The sequence below is a fragment of the Microcebus murinus genome, chromosome 26 (genome assembly GCF_040939455.1).
Source record: "Microcebus murinus isolate Inina chromosome 26, M.murinus_Inina_mat1.0, whole genome shotgun sequence".
Classification (NCBI taxonomy): Eukaryota; Metazoa; Chordata; class Mammalia; order Primates; family Cheirogaleidae; genus Microcebus; species Microcebus murinus.
The window spans coordinates 3,611,506-3,625,651 of record NC_134129.1 but is presented as its reverse complement, the minus strand read 5'-3'; the positions used below and the strand labels follow the sequence as shown (position 1 = coordinate 3,625,651).

Below are 14,146 nucleotides of genomic sequence, written 5' to 3'. Positions count from 1 at the left end.
GCAAGAGCGAGACCCGTCTCTACTAAAAATAGAAAGAAATTAATTGGCCAACTGAAAATATATAGAGAAAATTAGCCGGGCATGGTGGCGCATGCCTGTAGTCCCAGCTACTCGGGAGGCTGAGGCAGGAGGATTGCTTGAGCCCAGGAGATTGAGGTTGCTGTGAGCTAGGCTGCTGCCACGGCACTCACTCTAGCCCAGGCAACACACTGAGACTCTGTCTCAAAAAAAAAAAAAAAGAATTTACTAAAGGGAAATTATATTACAGCTAAAAATTAAATTCTAGGCTTATTGCTTAAAATTGGGATGTTATAGAATTGTTGTACCAAATGCTCTGAATCGTATGAAAATATTTATCATTAACAAGAGTTCCCATTTTGTTAGGATTGAGGCCCTAAGAGCTAGTTCTATGTCTGCAGGCTATGAAACAAATGCTGTCACTTCGCGCAGCAGGGGACATACTGGATGTATCTTTTCAGCTCCTGGCCGCTGCACCGGGACCAGTGGTAGCGATGGAAGGCGGCTTGCACCAGGGGAGCCATGACACTCCCCATGGCAGTCTCGTCGCCGCACCTGTTGCCTTGCCCGTCATGCTCCATGCCCAACCTAGAACACAAAGCAGACACCACTAGTGAGACTCGGGGGTCTACAGCTTTTGATTAATTTCTGTTTTCAAAATAAGTACTGGGAAATACGTATTTTAAGGCAACGTGGCCTTCTTAGAGGAGTCCCAGAAGCAGAAATCGAGAGCCATCTGGTAGACAGAAATGCCTTTCTTCTCCTCTGCAAAGCACAGAAGTGCCTCCTGCAAGCCAGGTCACTCATTCGGTTTCAGCGCCTGAGCTCGCTGCAGCGCTCGGCTCCCCACACTTGGCCAGAGAGCGGAGCTGCATCCTGGCATGCACTCTGCCCGGAGCGGGACAATACTGGGAGAAGCAGGAAAGAAAGAGCTTTTTTTTTTTTTTTGCTTTCTAGTTGTCAACAGTGACTTACACATGGCCAGTTTCATGGGCTACTACAAAAGCAGATGAGAAACCATCCTCGTGATTGAGGGTACAACTTCTCACTGGGTGACACATGCCCGTGACTGGAGCATATCCTGTAGAGAATGACAATTACTTTTAGTATTTTCATTTTATGAGAAACCCCACTAAGAATTACTACTGGACGTCTGCCTAGAGTGCAAAGAAAAAAGAAGCTTTTCAGCAAACAGAGCAGTATTCTTTCCCTGCTAGCGTCATGCCACATTCTCTTGGGAAAGTCACAGGTAATGGTGGTCTCTGAAAAGACTCACTGGGGCTGCCTTTTCTTCTCTCCTAAGGGAAGGAACTGCCTGGGGTTACCATTCTCTTCTGCCCCCCAGCCAAACCTTGTGTTTCTGTTTTAGCAAAATGGTCCTTCCTATCGTGGTATTGACGAAGGGAGCCAGAAATTCCATCAACACTGAAAAGAAAATCATCAGTCTGCTTTTTCCAAAGTCCACATCAGAATCGACTGGATAAATGTAAGCTGACTTTGGAAGAAAAGCTCTTTGGCAGCAGTCGTCTCTCATGGCATCTCTCTTCTCATTCCAGACAGTTAGTAGAAATCACACTGCGTTTTACAGCACCCCCTCTGTACCCTAAGCTCACAATCGTTATTTTAAAGGCAAGTATGATTTATTACGGTATTTGAGTGGCATTTAACATTGTGAATTCCACAGAAGTTGCTGGAAGCAATAGAGAGAAAGTGTATGCTTGGCTGGCACATGGTGGGAAGTGGTGGTGAAGATGTGAGTATTCGAACAGACTGCCTGATGCAGGATTACTTTTTAAAAAGTCAAGCCCTGAAGTTTTTCTTCTACATATTGATGACAATACCTTGCATTCCAGCAGGCCCAAAGTCTTGCCTGGTTAAGAAGATTGCGTGATCGTGGTGCTCGGAGTGGTTGAGATCAGATTTTTGTTGTTGGCAAGCCCAGCGACACACATTCTCCAAGCTCCTGGATGGGTTCCCCCTCTCTATGAGGCTGATGGACTAAGAGGAAACAACATGTTAGAGACACACATAATATTTTCCCAAAGACTTCCTTTACTAACTGTTTCTGCAGTTCAAATTTGGTGTTATTGTACTTAAACAGTATTCAGCAATAGTATTTGGGGCTTATTTACACTTGTGGCTTATTTACATTGGTCTGGGAATTCCAAATGCCCATGAGAGACAACATTATGACGATCAATATCACCAGTGTGAAAGTTAACTGACACCACCCATGAGAATGTCTGAAAGTCTGTTGCTAAGTGAGGCAACTTAATATGCATCATTTGAATAAAACTTTGAACAACTGAAATATTTCCTGATTCGGCTTAGATTTGGGTTTCACAGATATAAAGAACAAAAATATCAGGAAAGATTTTGGCTTGAGACTGTTTTCCAGAGATGCAAAAGCAGAAGATCTTATTTAAGATTTTAGTTTATTTATTTAGTCCAGAATTCATCAACATGTGGGATATAAGCTTTTCCATGACCTGGCAAAGCTAGTCAAATCTTAGTACATGGGGAGAAGTCAAATGATAGTAACTTTACACTAAAAACAAGCAAACAAACAAAAACTACCATTTTAAATGTCATGGTAATGAAGAGGGGTGGATGGATTCTTACCTTGTAGTTCCAATAGACGAATTTAAATTCCTTGGAATGTTGCTACTATCACATTATGGTCAGGAGTTAAAAGTTCAGAGGGGGAAGGGCCCATCCTTCAAGAACCCCGGAGCCACTTCCCAGGGTAGTTCTGATGGGATGAGAAATTGAACTTGGAACCCAAAATTAGTCCCTACTTGGCTGACAGGCTGAGATTTCTGTTATATTTCAGCAAATGTTATCATCAGTGTTTACATTCTTAATAAAATGAGCATGTTTGCTATATGGTGGCCACATACTTTTCTAAGCAAATGACTTCACGACCAACTGAAGGCTGTTAACTCCAAGTGGAGTTAACTTGTGCTCGTTGCTGGCAATGCAAAGTAGGTCACGTTTATGGGAGGGATAAACTAAAGATCAATGACACCCTATCATTAGAAAAGGGTAAGTGGATGTCAAATATGTACTGAAAAATGCAAACACATGAATTTTTCCTATATGCACAAATTCATTAGTATTTTGTAATCAGGAGAATTAATTATGAGAGGGGGCATATCATTTTAAATATCAAGAAAAGGAAAAAGTTAGTCATTCTCCCTACATTTACTCCTCAAAGGGAGAAAACCTTTTCACTCATTTCATCATTTCCAAGGAGGACAAATCCAATAGCATTTTAGAGCCAGCTAAAATTAACATTACATGAAATGCCTGTGGTGTGCATTTTGACCCAACTTTTTGTTTTAACCTCTTTTAAGTGAAAAATATTCACATGTACTTCACTTTTCTTACGTGGACAGATATATGTGTAAAATGTTTTTAACAAATATCTTTGTCTTTTCTCTTCACTGCTATATTCCAAGCAGCAAGCATCTGCCACTTAGTAGGCACTCAGTATAAATGTTTTGAATGAATAAACGAATCGAAAACTTGTTGATAATGATAGACCAAGGAAATTCTCTCTTCTCATAATGTTATCTATTTGTTTCCATTCATACTGTCATGCCCAAATCAGGATGACTATCTACACTTCCATGAAACAGAAATAATAATAGGAGCACAAAAATCATTCATTATCTGCTCAGATTTGGAAGTCTCCACTCATTGTGCCAGTGTCTCCTCCTCAATTAACTCAGATCAATTGGGGTCTATCTACACCACAAGTTAGCTACAGCGTTAGCAGTTTAGTCTGTTGTTTGCTAACCCAGTTTCCAATATTTACAGCTCACATATTTTAAGGCATTTTACCTTTGCATAACCCAGCATTATCATGCGCACCAGGACCACATTTATATGCACTCCAAGGGACTCATCGTGGTAAATTTCATTCACCTAAGAAACAGAAAAGATACCTGCTAAAGGAGAGGCAACAGAAAGCGTTTCATGAGATGCACATTTAAGGGATCAGCCGTGGAAAGGTCCTGGAGTCAAATTACTTTCTTTTTAATTGAGTTTAAATTGAACTCTGAAATGAAGTCATTTTAGCTTTGGACCAATCTTTGGATATGTGAATTACCGATCTTATACACTCCACAGTAATAGGAACATAGAAACTATGCTCAAAAAGGGCTTCATTAAACTATTGTAGTGCTGGAAGGAGTATGATGTAACCCACACATAACACTCACCAAAAGCAACTGTGGCAGGGTGACTCTGGCAAACCATCTGCTGTCCTGTGAGTTGGCTGCAACCATGGTGGGGGAATAGACACCAGGCCCACGTGGGTGCCAGGTGGAAGTCCTTCAATATTTGAATTACTAAGGCAACTGTGCAAGTGCACACCAGATGAAGGTCAGTCTTAGATGCAGCTCAGAAGAGCAAAACTAAATACTGCTTTTTTTTAACTGTTAAAGTTAAGCTGAAATTTCTAAAAGTGATTTGGTATACTTTACAATCACAGATATTAGAATTAACACAACCTCAGTGGTTTTAGCCCAACTCCGTTTTTTTTTTTTTTTTTTTACAGATGAGGAAGATAAAGCCTGTAGAAATTAACTGACATATAAAAACACACAGTGAACTACTGGCAGATATAAATCTAAAGTGGACTGTAATTGTATCTTCTTATTAAACTAGTGCAAAATTAGCGCTGGTGAAACATACTTAGCAACTTGGCAAATGCTAGCAGGAATGAGAAAGGTGGAGTTAGGCTAGGATACAACGTTCTTAGCTGTTCCCAAGAACAAGAACTCAACACTTGTCACAATGACTAAGAGACGATGGAAAACTAACTGCAACTCAACTTGAGATCCAGGAGATTTGGACAATAGGCATAGCAAATCTGAAACCTTCAGAGAAAAGATAGGCAAAATCTCATAGGGAGTAGCTTTAAAAATAAATATAACTCAAGAATGAAAGAATGCTCTACAAAAAGAAATTCACAAATCATGCAATTTTGACTTGCCACACTGACCAAAAAACAGACCAAGAAATGAAATGTTTATGTTTCAAGAATCCAATGTGATTGTACAGTATGATATTGGCTGTGGGTTTATCATATATGGCCTTAATAATTTTAAGGTATGTCCCACCTATGCCTATTTTGTGAAGAGTTTTTATCATAAAATTATGCTGGATTTTGTAAAATGCTTTTTCTGCATCTATTAGGAGAATCATATGGTCTTTCTTCTTGCTTTTATTTATTTGGTGAATTGCATTTATAGATTTGCATATGTTGAACCAACCTAGCATCTCTTGGATAAAGCCTGCCTGGTCATGATGAATTATTATTGTTATTATTATTATTTTGATATGCTGTTGGATTCAGCTTGCTAAGATTTGGTTGAGGATTTTTTCATCTATATTCATGAGGGATATTGGTCTGTGGTTGTATTTTTTTGTTGTGTCCTTTCCTGGCTTTGGTGGCAAGGTGATATTGTCTTCATAGAGTGAGTTGGGGAGGATATCATCTTTCTCAATGTTGTGTAATCATTTCTGCAGTATAGGTATGAGCTCTTTGTAGTTTGATAAAATTCAGGTGTGAACCTATCTGGACTGGGATATTTTTTGTTGGAAGATTGGTAATTGCTGCTATAATATCTGTGCTTGATATTGGTTTGTTCAGGAATTCAATTTCTTCCTGATTGAGCCTAGGAATGTTGTGCGTTTTGACGTATTTACCCATTTGCTCCATGTTTTGTAGTTTTGGGGCTATAGATTTTTATAGTATTCAAAGATAATGTTTTGTATTTCTGTGATGTCTGTAGTGACCTTTCCTTTTTCATTTCTAATTGATCTTATTAGAGGCCTTTCCTTTCTAGTTATTGTCAATCTAGCAAGAAGGCTGTCAATTTTATCTTTTCAAAAAACAACTTTTGGCTTTATTAATCTTCTGTATAGTTCTTTTATTCTCAATTTCATTTAGTTCAGCTCTGATCTTAGTTATTTCTTTTCTTCTGCTAGGTTTAGAATTAATTTGCTCTTCCTTCTCCTGTTCCTTGAGATGGTTTATTAGTTTGTTTTGGATGTGAACATTTAATGCCATTATTTTTCCTCTCAGGAATACTTTTGCTATATCCCACAGATTTTGGTAACTTGTGTCCCTGTTATCATTTAATTCAAACAATCATTTGATTTTCATCTGGATCTCCTCCTTGACCCAATAGTCATTCAGCAATAAAGTGTTTAAATTCCATAACTTTGTAAAGCGGTGAATGTTTCCATTGGAATTGATCTCTAATTTTATACCACTGTAGTCTGAGAAAATACACGGTATAATTTCTATTTTTTTAAATTTGTTGAGATCTGATTTGTGGTCTAAGATGTGATCGATTTTAGAGAACGTTCCATGAGCTGATGAGAAGAATGTATAGTCAGCTTTATTTGGGTGAAATGTTCTGTAGATGTCTGTTAGATCTATTTCTTCTAGAGCTCTGTTTAAGTCCATTGTTTCTTTGCTTATTTTCTGCTTAGATGATCTGTCCAGTTCAGTCAGTGGGGTGTTGAAATTCCCCACTACAATGGAATTACTGTTTATCATGTTATTTAGATCAAACAGGGTTTGTTTTATGTATCGGGGTGCTCCTGTGTTGGGTATATAAATATTAAGAATTGTTAAGTCTTCTTGTTGGATTTTTCCTTTCACCATTATATACTAACCATATTTATCTTTCTTTACTTTTGCTATTTTAAAGCTTATGTTATCTGATGTAAGAATAGCTACCCTGCTTTCTTTTGGCTTCCATTTGCCAGGAAGTTAGTCTTCCAACCCTTGACCTTGAGTCTGAAAGTGTCTTTGTGGGTTAGATGCATTTCCTGGAGACAGCGGATACTTGGCTTGTGTTTTTTTATCCACTCAGCCAGTCTATGACTTTTTAGTGGCCATTCATATTTATTGAGAGAATTGATATTTGGGGTAGATTTCTGTTCATACTGTTGGATAAATTCTTATTTTTTTGTTTTACCTCTAGAGCTTTTGTGGAATCTGGGGTCTAGACTTTAACTCTTGAGTGATTTTACTTTGGTGGGTGTCTATTACACTGTTCAGTGTATAATACAGCTCTGAGTAATTCCTGTAGGGCAGGTCTGGTCTTCGCAAATCCCATCAGTGATTGCTTGTCTGGGAAAGTCTTCATCTCTCCCTCATAAATGAAGCTTAGTTTGCTGGGTAAAGAATTCTATGTAGGCCATTATTCTGTTTTAGAAGATTGAGGATCGATTCCTTGTTTCTTCTGGCTTGTAAGATTTCAGTTGAGAAATCTGCAGGTAGTCTGATAGGTTTTCATTGTAGGTTATCTGCTGTTTTTGTCTTAGTGCTAGAAGGATTGCCTCTCTTGTGTTTAGTTTGAACAGCCTAATAACTATGTCACGTGGTGATTGCCTTTTCACATCGAGTCTCATAGGAGTTCTGTGGGCTTCTTGTACCTAGATATCTAGATTTCTGGCCAGGCCAGGCAGGTTTTCCTCCAGTATTCCAAGAAATAGATTTTCCAGCTCGTGTGTATTTTCTTCTTCTCTCTCTGGGATGTCTATAATTCTTATATTTGGTTTCTTCACATAATCCTACATTTCATGTTATTTTTTTCTTGTCTCTTGCTTCTGTGTTCTTTTTCTTCATCTGATTTGTTTAGCACATAGTTATTATCTTGAGACTCTGAGATTCTTTCCTCTGCATGATCCATCCCATTCTTAAGGCTTTCCATTGTGTTTTGTAGTTTCTTGAATGCCTCTTTCATTACCAGTATTTGTGTGGTTCTTTCATAATATTTCAATTTCTTTACAGAATTTTTTCTTCATTTCCTGAATTGTTTTTGTGGCTTCTTTGTGTTGAGTTTTTATTTTCTCTTCAATTCCATTGAATTTTCTTATAATCCATATTCGGAATTCTTCCTCCATCATTTTAATCATTTTGTTTAAGTTGATATCCATTGTTGAGGATCTAATGATTTATTTTAGGGGTGACTTTTCTCTCTGATCTTTCACATTTTCTACATTCTTTTGCTGATTCTTTCTCATCAGGCTACTTGGTTGAGAATTGGGGTTACTGGGATTGGTTTGTGGCTCTACTTCCAAATCCCCACGGGTTCATTCCTTGACAATGTTGGGAAGAAGCTCACTGGTCCTATATTGCCTTAGAAGTATGTTAGCAAGTTGGGTTACCTCTGACCTGTTGTCTTCAACCTTTTGCCAATGGAGATTAGTGAGTTTAGTCCCCAGCTTAAGCTCCCAGGTGGTGGATGGCACTTGTGTGTATGACTCCACTGTCCTCTAATGGCTAGAGATGGAGGGCACATTGGGTTAAGCTATGGGGTTACCCTCTCTGTCATTGATTGTAGTTTGTGTGGAGGAGCCAGTTACTGAGATAATCTGATGTTTCTGTGTTAGGCTCTGGTCCCCCAGATGGAGTACATGAATGCCCCGAGCTTTGGGAAGGGTCTTACCACTCCTGAGGGTTACTTGGGCCCTGTTCCCCATTAAGGTGGGGGTACGGGCAAGATACATCACAGCTGGTGCCTGTAAGCCTGGGCTGTGTGTGCTTCCACGGTTGCTTGATCTGCCACTAGGGGAGCCACTAATGTGTTACTCTGGGCTTTTTTACCACACTTGGGAGGCTGCTCCTGATGGGATGGGTCAATTGGTGCTATCGCTGAGGTCTCTGGGTAGGTTTTTTCCTCCCTGTCCACAAACCCCAATGCAGCTGCCTGGAGCAGAGAAAGCCCTAGAATTATGATTATTGGATGACCTAAGCCGGTCTGGCAGGGTGAATCAACAGGCCACCAATGATTGTTCAGCACCAAGCTCCTGCAGATTCAAGCCAGTCGCATAGAAAAAGTGGCTTTTCTTGCTTCACCCCACTTCTAAGGGTGAAGCCTGCTGCATCATCCCCTATGGAAGTCTCTGGGCTTGGGGAAGGGGTGTCCCCTGAGACTGCTGTGCACCCCAGTGTCTCTGGACTGGGAATCCCACAGATGGTGTCCGCCCACCCCTGGAGAACTAGCACTGGGTAGAAGCACTCAGGATCTGCTGGGACACCACCTGGCTAGCCGAATCAAAGGTCATGGACTACTTTTCAGCACCAAAGTCCTGCAGATTTATGCCAGCTGCACAGAGAAAGCAGCTTTTCTCGCTTCCTTCCACCTCCAAGGGCGGAGCCTGCTGTGCCAGCATGAAAGTCCCCAGGCTGAGGGGAGGGGTGCTGCTTGAAACCCAGCAGCTAGCTGAGGTCAACCACTCAGAATTTGGCAGACGCTGGTTCGGCAGGCTGAATTAACAGGCCACCAGCTGCCCCGTCTGCATCACAGTCCCTCAATCTCATGTCTGCCTAGAAGAGGCTCCTGTTCTTTCTGCCCCATCCTGAGCTGGCCCAGTTGTCAGGATTTTCCAGGGACAGAGTCCCCTTTTCAGCATTCACCCCCTTGGTCTGGTCCCACTGACCACCAGAGGCGAGGTGCCTGCCCCCAAACTCCCTTGCACAGTCCGGTGCTCTATTCCCTATTGTGCATCTTGCGCTCTTTAATCTTTGTGATCCTATCTCCCATTCGCCATTCCCCCATGCTGCATGTCCCACACTGTTTCTCTGCAGATTCACAACGCTCTTGAGGGGCGGGCGATCCGCTCCCGCGTCGCTGTCTGAGTTCTTCACCTCCTTCTCTGGGAGCAGAGAGCCAGGAGGTCTCCACTAATCTGCCTTTTTTCCCCTTAGATATTTAAAGCCCTGGATTCTCGTCCCAGTTTGGCCACTAATAAACCGAGTGAACGTGGTTGCTCACTTAACCTCTCTTGTTGGCAAACTGTAAGCATGCTAGCTCTGCCTGCTTCACAGGCGGTTACTCAAATCATGCGAGATCCCACACAACTCTACTCAGCAGCATACAAAGTACTGCACCACTCGTCCACCTATCCGTGCAAAAAGTTTAAAGATCTGTGGATGTATTTTTATAATCAACCTGAAAAGATCAAGAAAAACTATTATCCCGCATCATAGTTTTCACTCAAAAGGACCCTGAGACTCTTCTAGTTGAAATTTATTAAACTCAATGGAATGAAAGATGTAGTTTAAATCATTAAGAACATTAATTGAAAAAATCATTTGACACTTTAATAATGTCTTTCTCATAAACATTCTGTTGTAGAGAGGCTCCATCCAGCAGATGGCAGTATGTACATTTTTAGAGGGTGGTAAAGGACACGCCACTTAATACACCTGAATGTCCGTATGCACCAGTGTGTCTGCCTTTCCCCATATTACACACAAATAAAATAACTTCTTTAAAATTAAATAAGCATTTTAAAATATAACCTGAGGAAAATGCTACATTTTGAATGTTTACACATTTGACTCTTAAAAGCAAAAAAAAAAAAAAATTGAAAAATAACTTAAAAAAATCTAAATACAGATTTTTTTCATGTCATCTGATTACAACTTTATATAAGAGGCATAAAGAAATCTCTATGATCTGGCTGTTTTTAACACTCAATAAATGATATATAGAAATAGCTAAAAGTATTTCAGACTGAATTAACAATTTAAATCCATCAAGATGGACTAAAATAATATTTGTTAAGAAAGTATTTTTATAACTTTTACAAGTAAAAGCAACATCAACAAGAAACGAAAACAACTAATCTATAGAGAACTTTCCAGGTTCTAGAAACTGGTTAAACACTTTACCCATATTAATTAAAGTAATCCTTGCAACGACTTTGGATATATATCTGCATTTTACATCTAAGGAAATTGAGGCCTGAAGAAATGAAGAAACTTGCTCAAAGTAACACAGTTAGTACACAGACCAAGGACACCCGGGCAGCGTGACTCCAGTCGGTAGTTGTAACATGCAGCCCCCAGCAATCACTACGCACAGAATTTGGTATTAGAATAATCAATAGTGATTCACTACTATTTAAAAATACGGTATAGAAACATATTGAGAAAGGGAACTTAAAATTTTCAACTCCTTTTAATAATCTTTATTCATGTAAATTTTAGAGGAAATGATTTGGACTCTGAATTGAATATAGATAATAAATTCTTGTGGATTAATAACTCTAAAAAATACTGAGGAAAAGTAAAGAGAGCTAGAGCAGATCAGTGGAAAAACTGAATCAGAAAAAAAAAGACAGGGTAAAATGTATAACTAATGTTTTTGGTTTTAAGAAAAGCATTCTAAGAAGTCATGTATTTGATACTACATAATGCAAATCCAAGTACGTCTATGCAAAACTGAGTATCTTTTCATGTGAACGAATCCACTGGACCAGGGGTAGGTTTTCTATGAGGTGTTTAGGGTTGAGCCCAGAGTCTTTATTAAATTACCCGAAAGAAGGGGTAAACAGAACATTAATTCATTTTTCAGATGACCTTAAACCAGAAGAAGTTGCCAATGATGTGGATGGGGGAAAAGGTGAAATCAAGTCAAGTATTTCTTTCCTTGAAAGGAAAATGCCTTCCAAGTTTGTTCCGGGACGGGACAAATTCTCCCAGGACATTTCCCTGGCAGGACAATCTGACCTGCTTTGTCTGACTAGCTGATGAACGGCTTTGTCTGGCTTCGACAAAGCAACATTCATTTTTCCTTCACCTGGGTGGATTAGGTCTTCAGAGGCAGTCTAGCTCAGTGGTTACAAACATGGGCTCTGTGGATGGACCGCCTGGATTTGATCTTAACTATGTGACCTTGGGCATATTATTTGTCCTGTGCCTCAGTTACCTCATCTATAAACTGGGATAATTATAGGATTGGGTTCATAGGATTGTTGAAAGGAATGAGTTAGTTCATATATACACAGAGCTCGAAATGGTGCTTGGCCTTTGCAAACGCAAAACACAATGGTTAGCAATAATTATTGCTATTATTCACATAGAAGCAAATAAATAGTGTGTGTGTCTGTGTGTGTGTGTGTGTGTGTATAATTTAAATTTAAAGAGACTTTTTGTTAACTTAAAGTAAATAAGTAAAGATAAGATAGCCCGGGTAATTCTGGCTGGATATAAAGAATTCTAAAATGGACTGAGAAAAAATATGACTCTGTCCTAAACTCTCTCTTACATAGCTGCAAGTTGCAAACACACACCTATTTGGATTCTCAGCCTCATGCTCTATTCCTTTTACTCAGAGTAGATAGCTGTCTCCCAGTCTGCCAACTCTTCTTCCCTCACCTACTATCACATATTAAAAATAGCTACTATTGATATTCTTATTAAATATTTATTGAACAGTTGCTATGTGTCCAAATGTTCTACAGGTGGGGAATGGACTAGTAAATGAATTTCAGTCTCTGTTCTTATCAAGCATATATTCTACTGAGCAAAATAAGAGATAAGTATGAAATATAAATAAATGCAAAAAGACATGCAGACAAGGTCATTTCAACTGAGAATAGGCATATGAAGAAAATAAATGTGAGTGACGAGATAGAGGAGCAGCAGCAGAGGAAGAGAATGGGGAACTATTATACTTAAGTTTGTAGTCAGGGGCGGGAGACCACGGACAGGAGGGATATGGCTATCTGGCCATTTGGGGAAAGGGCAATCCAGGCAAAGAGGGGAGCAGGTGCGAAAGCTCAACATGTAGTAGGAAGCTCAGAATACAGCAGAGGAGACACCTCCCTATTAATACTCTATACAGAGGCTGAGAGCCAGAGAAGCGATACAATATTCTTCCCAATGATCAACAGAGCCCAAGTTCGAGCAAGCTCATTGATGCTGATGCTGTTCTCTTCTTGTAACTTCCTTGTTTGCCTTCTTCTTTCCCATCACAGAGAAAGCCCCAAATCTCTGCTTTCTTTTAAGGCTCTTTCCCATTTTCTTAAAAATATTTGTTCCATAAAATCAACTCTCCGCATGCCTTATCTAGTCTCTCTCTTTCTGGAGTTATTCTTCTTCTTTTACTATTAATAACATTTTCAACTTTCCTTCATGAATAAAACAAAACATCTGTCTACAATGTTTTTTGGCATTTGGTACCATTTACCACTATGTTCTTGAAAGATATTCTTCTGTTTCTTTAACAATATTAGCTCTGCTTTCTCGGCCTAGCCCATAAATGTCAGTGTTGTTCAAGGTTTTGCTTTTCGTCTCTATTCTTTTCTCACATGCTTTCCCTGTACTATTTTCTTCACTGTTTTTCTCCAACCAATACTATAGGTCTGTGAATTCAAAATGTTCATGCATCTAACCCTGATTCATCCCTCTCATGCCCCAGAATCAGCTGTTCAGCTCTAGTAACAGGCCTATCTATTTAGAAATATTCCTGATACCTCAAAGTACACCCATCTTTTCATGAAAATCTGTTCTCTCCTAAATATTCTGTCACAGCCAAAGACTAAATCATTCTTGATTCCTTCCCCTTCTCCAAGTACTAGAGTCAATCTGTTGCCACGTCCTATAGGCATCTCTGAAATCTGTCCACCTTCACATCCATTCAACTCACTTGGAATGATGCAATAACTTGCTAAAACTCTTGCAGATGTTTGTATTTGGGTGATCTGGGCACATTTCAGTAGATCTCCAGAAAGGAAGACTGTAAAGGTCAGATGGTTGTTTTCAATAAGTACGAGTCTATCCTTTTATGTTAATTATGCTTTTACCTACTCTAAGCATCAAAGAAGCTTTGGGAGGACCAAGGGCAGGCGGTCAGCTATGGGGCCCTACAGACTCTTCTAGCCTTTGTAACAACAGACATGTACCAAAAGCCCAGGTAGAACTGTTTCTCTTCCTTCAAGATTGAAAAAGATGGTTCCCATGGTAAACTAAGAACCTTTTCTATGTTTTAGGGCTCTGGGAAAAATAAAGGCTGGAGCAAACCAGGGAAGGGTAAGGTCAGTCTGATATCTGTAGTAAAAGAGAGAATATATGAATTTCAGGAAGGAAATTGGGGGATTGCAGAACCAAAGAAGAAAGGGAAGAGGAAACTGAGATGCTTCTGCAAAGATCACAGGGACCTCGTAGGCAGCAATGCCATGGATGCCACGCTGTGCTAATGTAGCCTGCATGTGGGGACTCACTTCTAGAATGACAGGTTCAGGATATTCCTAGGAAGATGTGTATGTTTATGTAAGGCAGGGGTCCTCAAACTACAGCCCGTAGGCC

General features: G+C 39.8%; 1 protein-coding gene across 1 annotated transcript in view; it reads right to left on the bottom strand.

Annotated features, from left to right (window-relative positions):
- ADAMTS3 (ADAM metallopeptidase with thrombospondin type 1 motif 3) overlaps nt 1–14,146 on the bottom strand; it is a 211,352-nt gene that overhangs the window by 39,536 nt on the left and 157,670 nt on the right. The window contains exons 6-9 of the mRNA XM_012745054.3: nt 3,865–3,948; nt 1,860–2,016; nt 994–1,099; nt 463–606 (exon numbers count right to left, since the gene is read on the bottom strand). Of these exons, the coding sequence (XP_012600508.3) occupies nt 463–606; nt 994–1,099; nt 1,860–2,016; nt 3,865–3,948 (491 nt within the window). The remainder of the gene's footprint in view (nt 1–462; nt 607–993; nt 1,100–1,859; nt 2,017–3,864; nt 3,949–14,146) is intronic.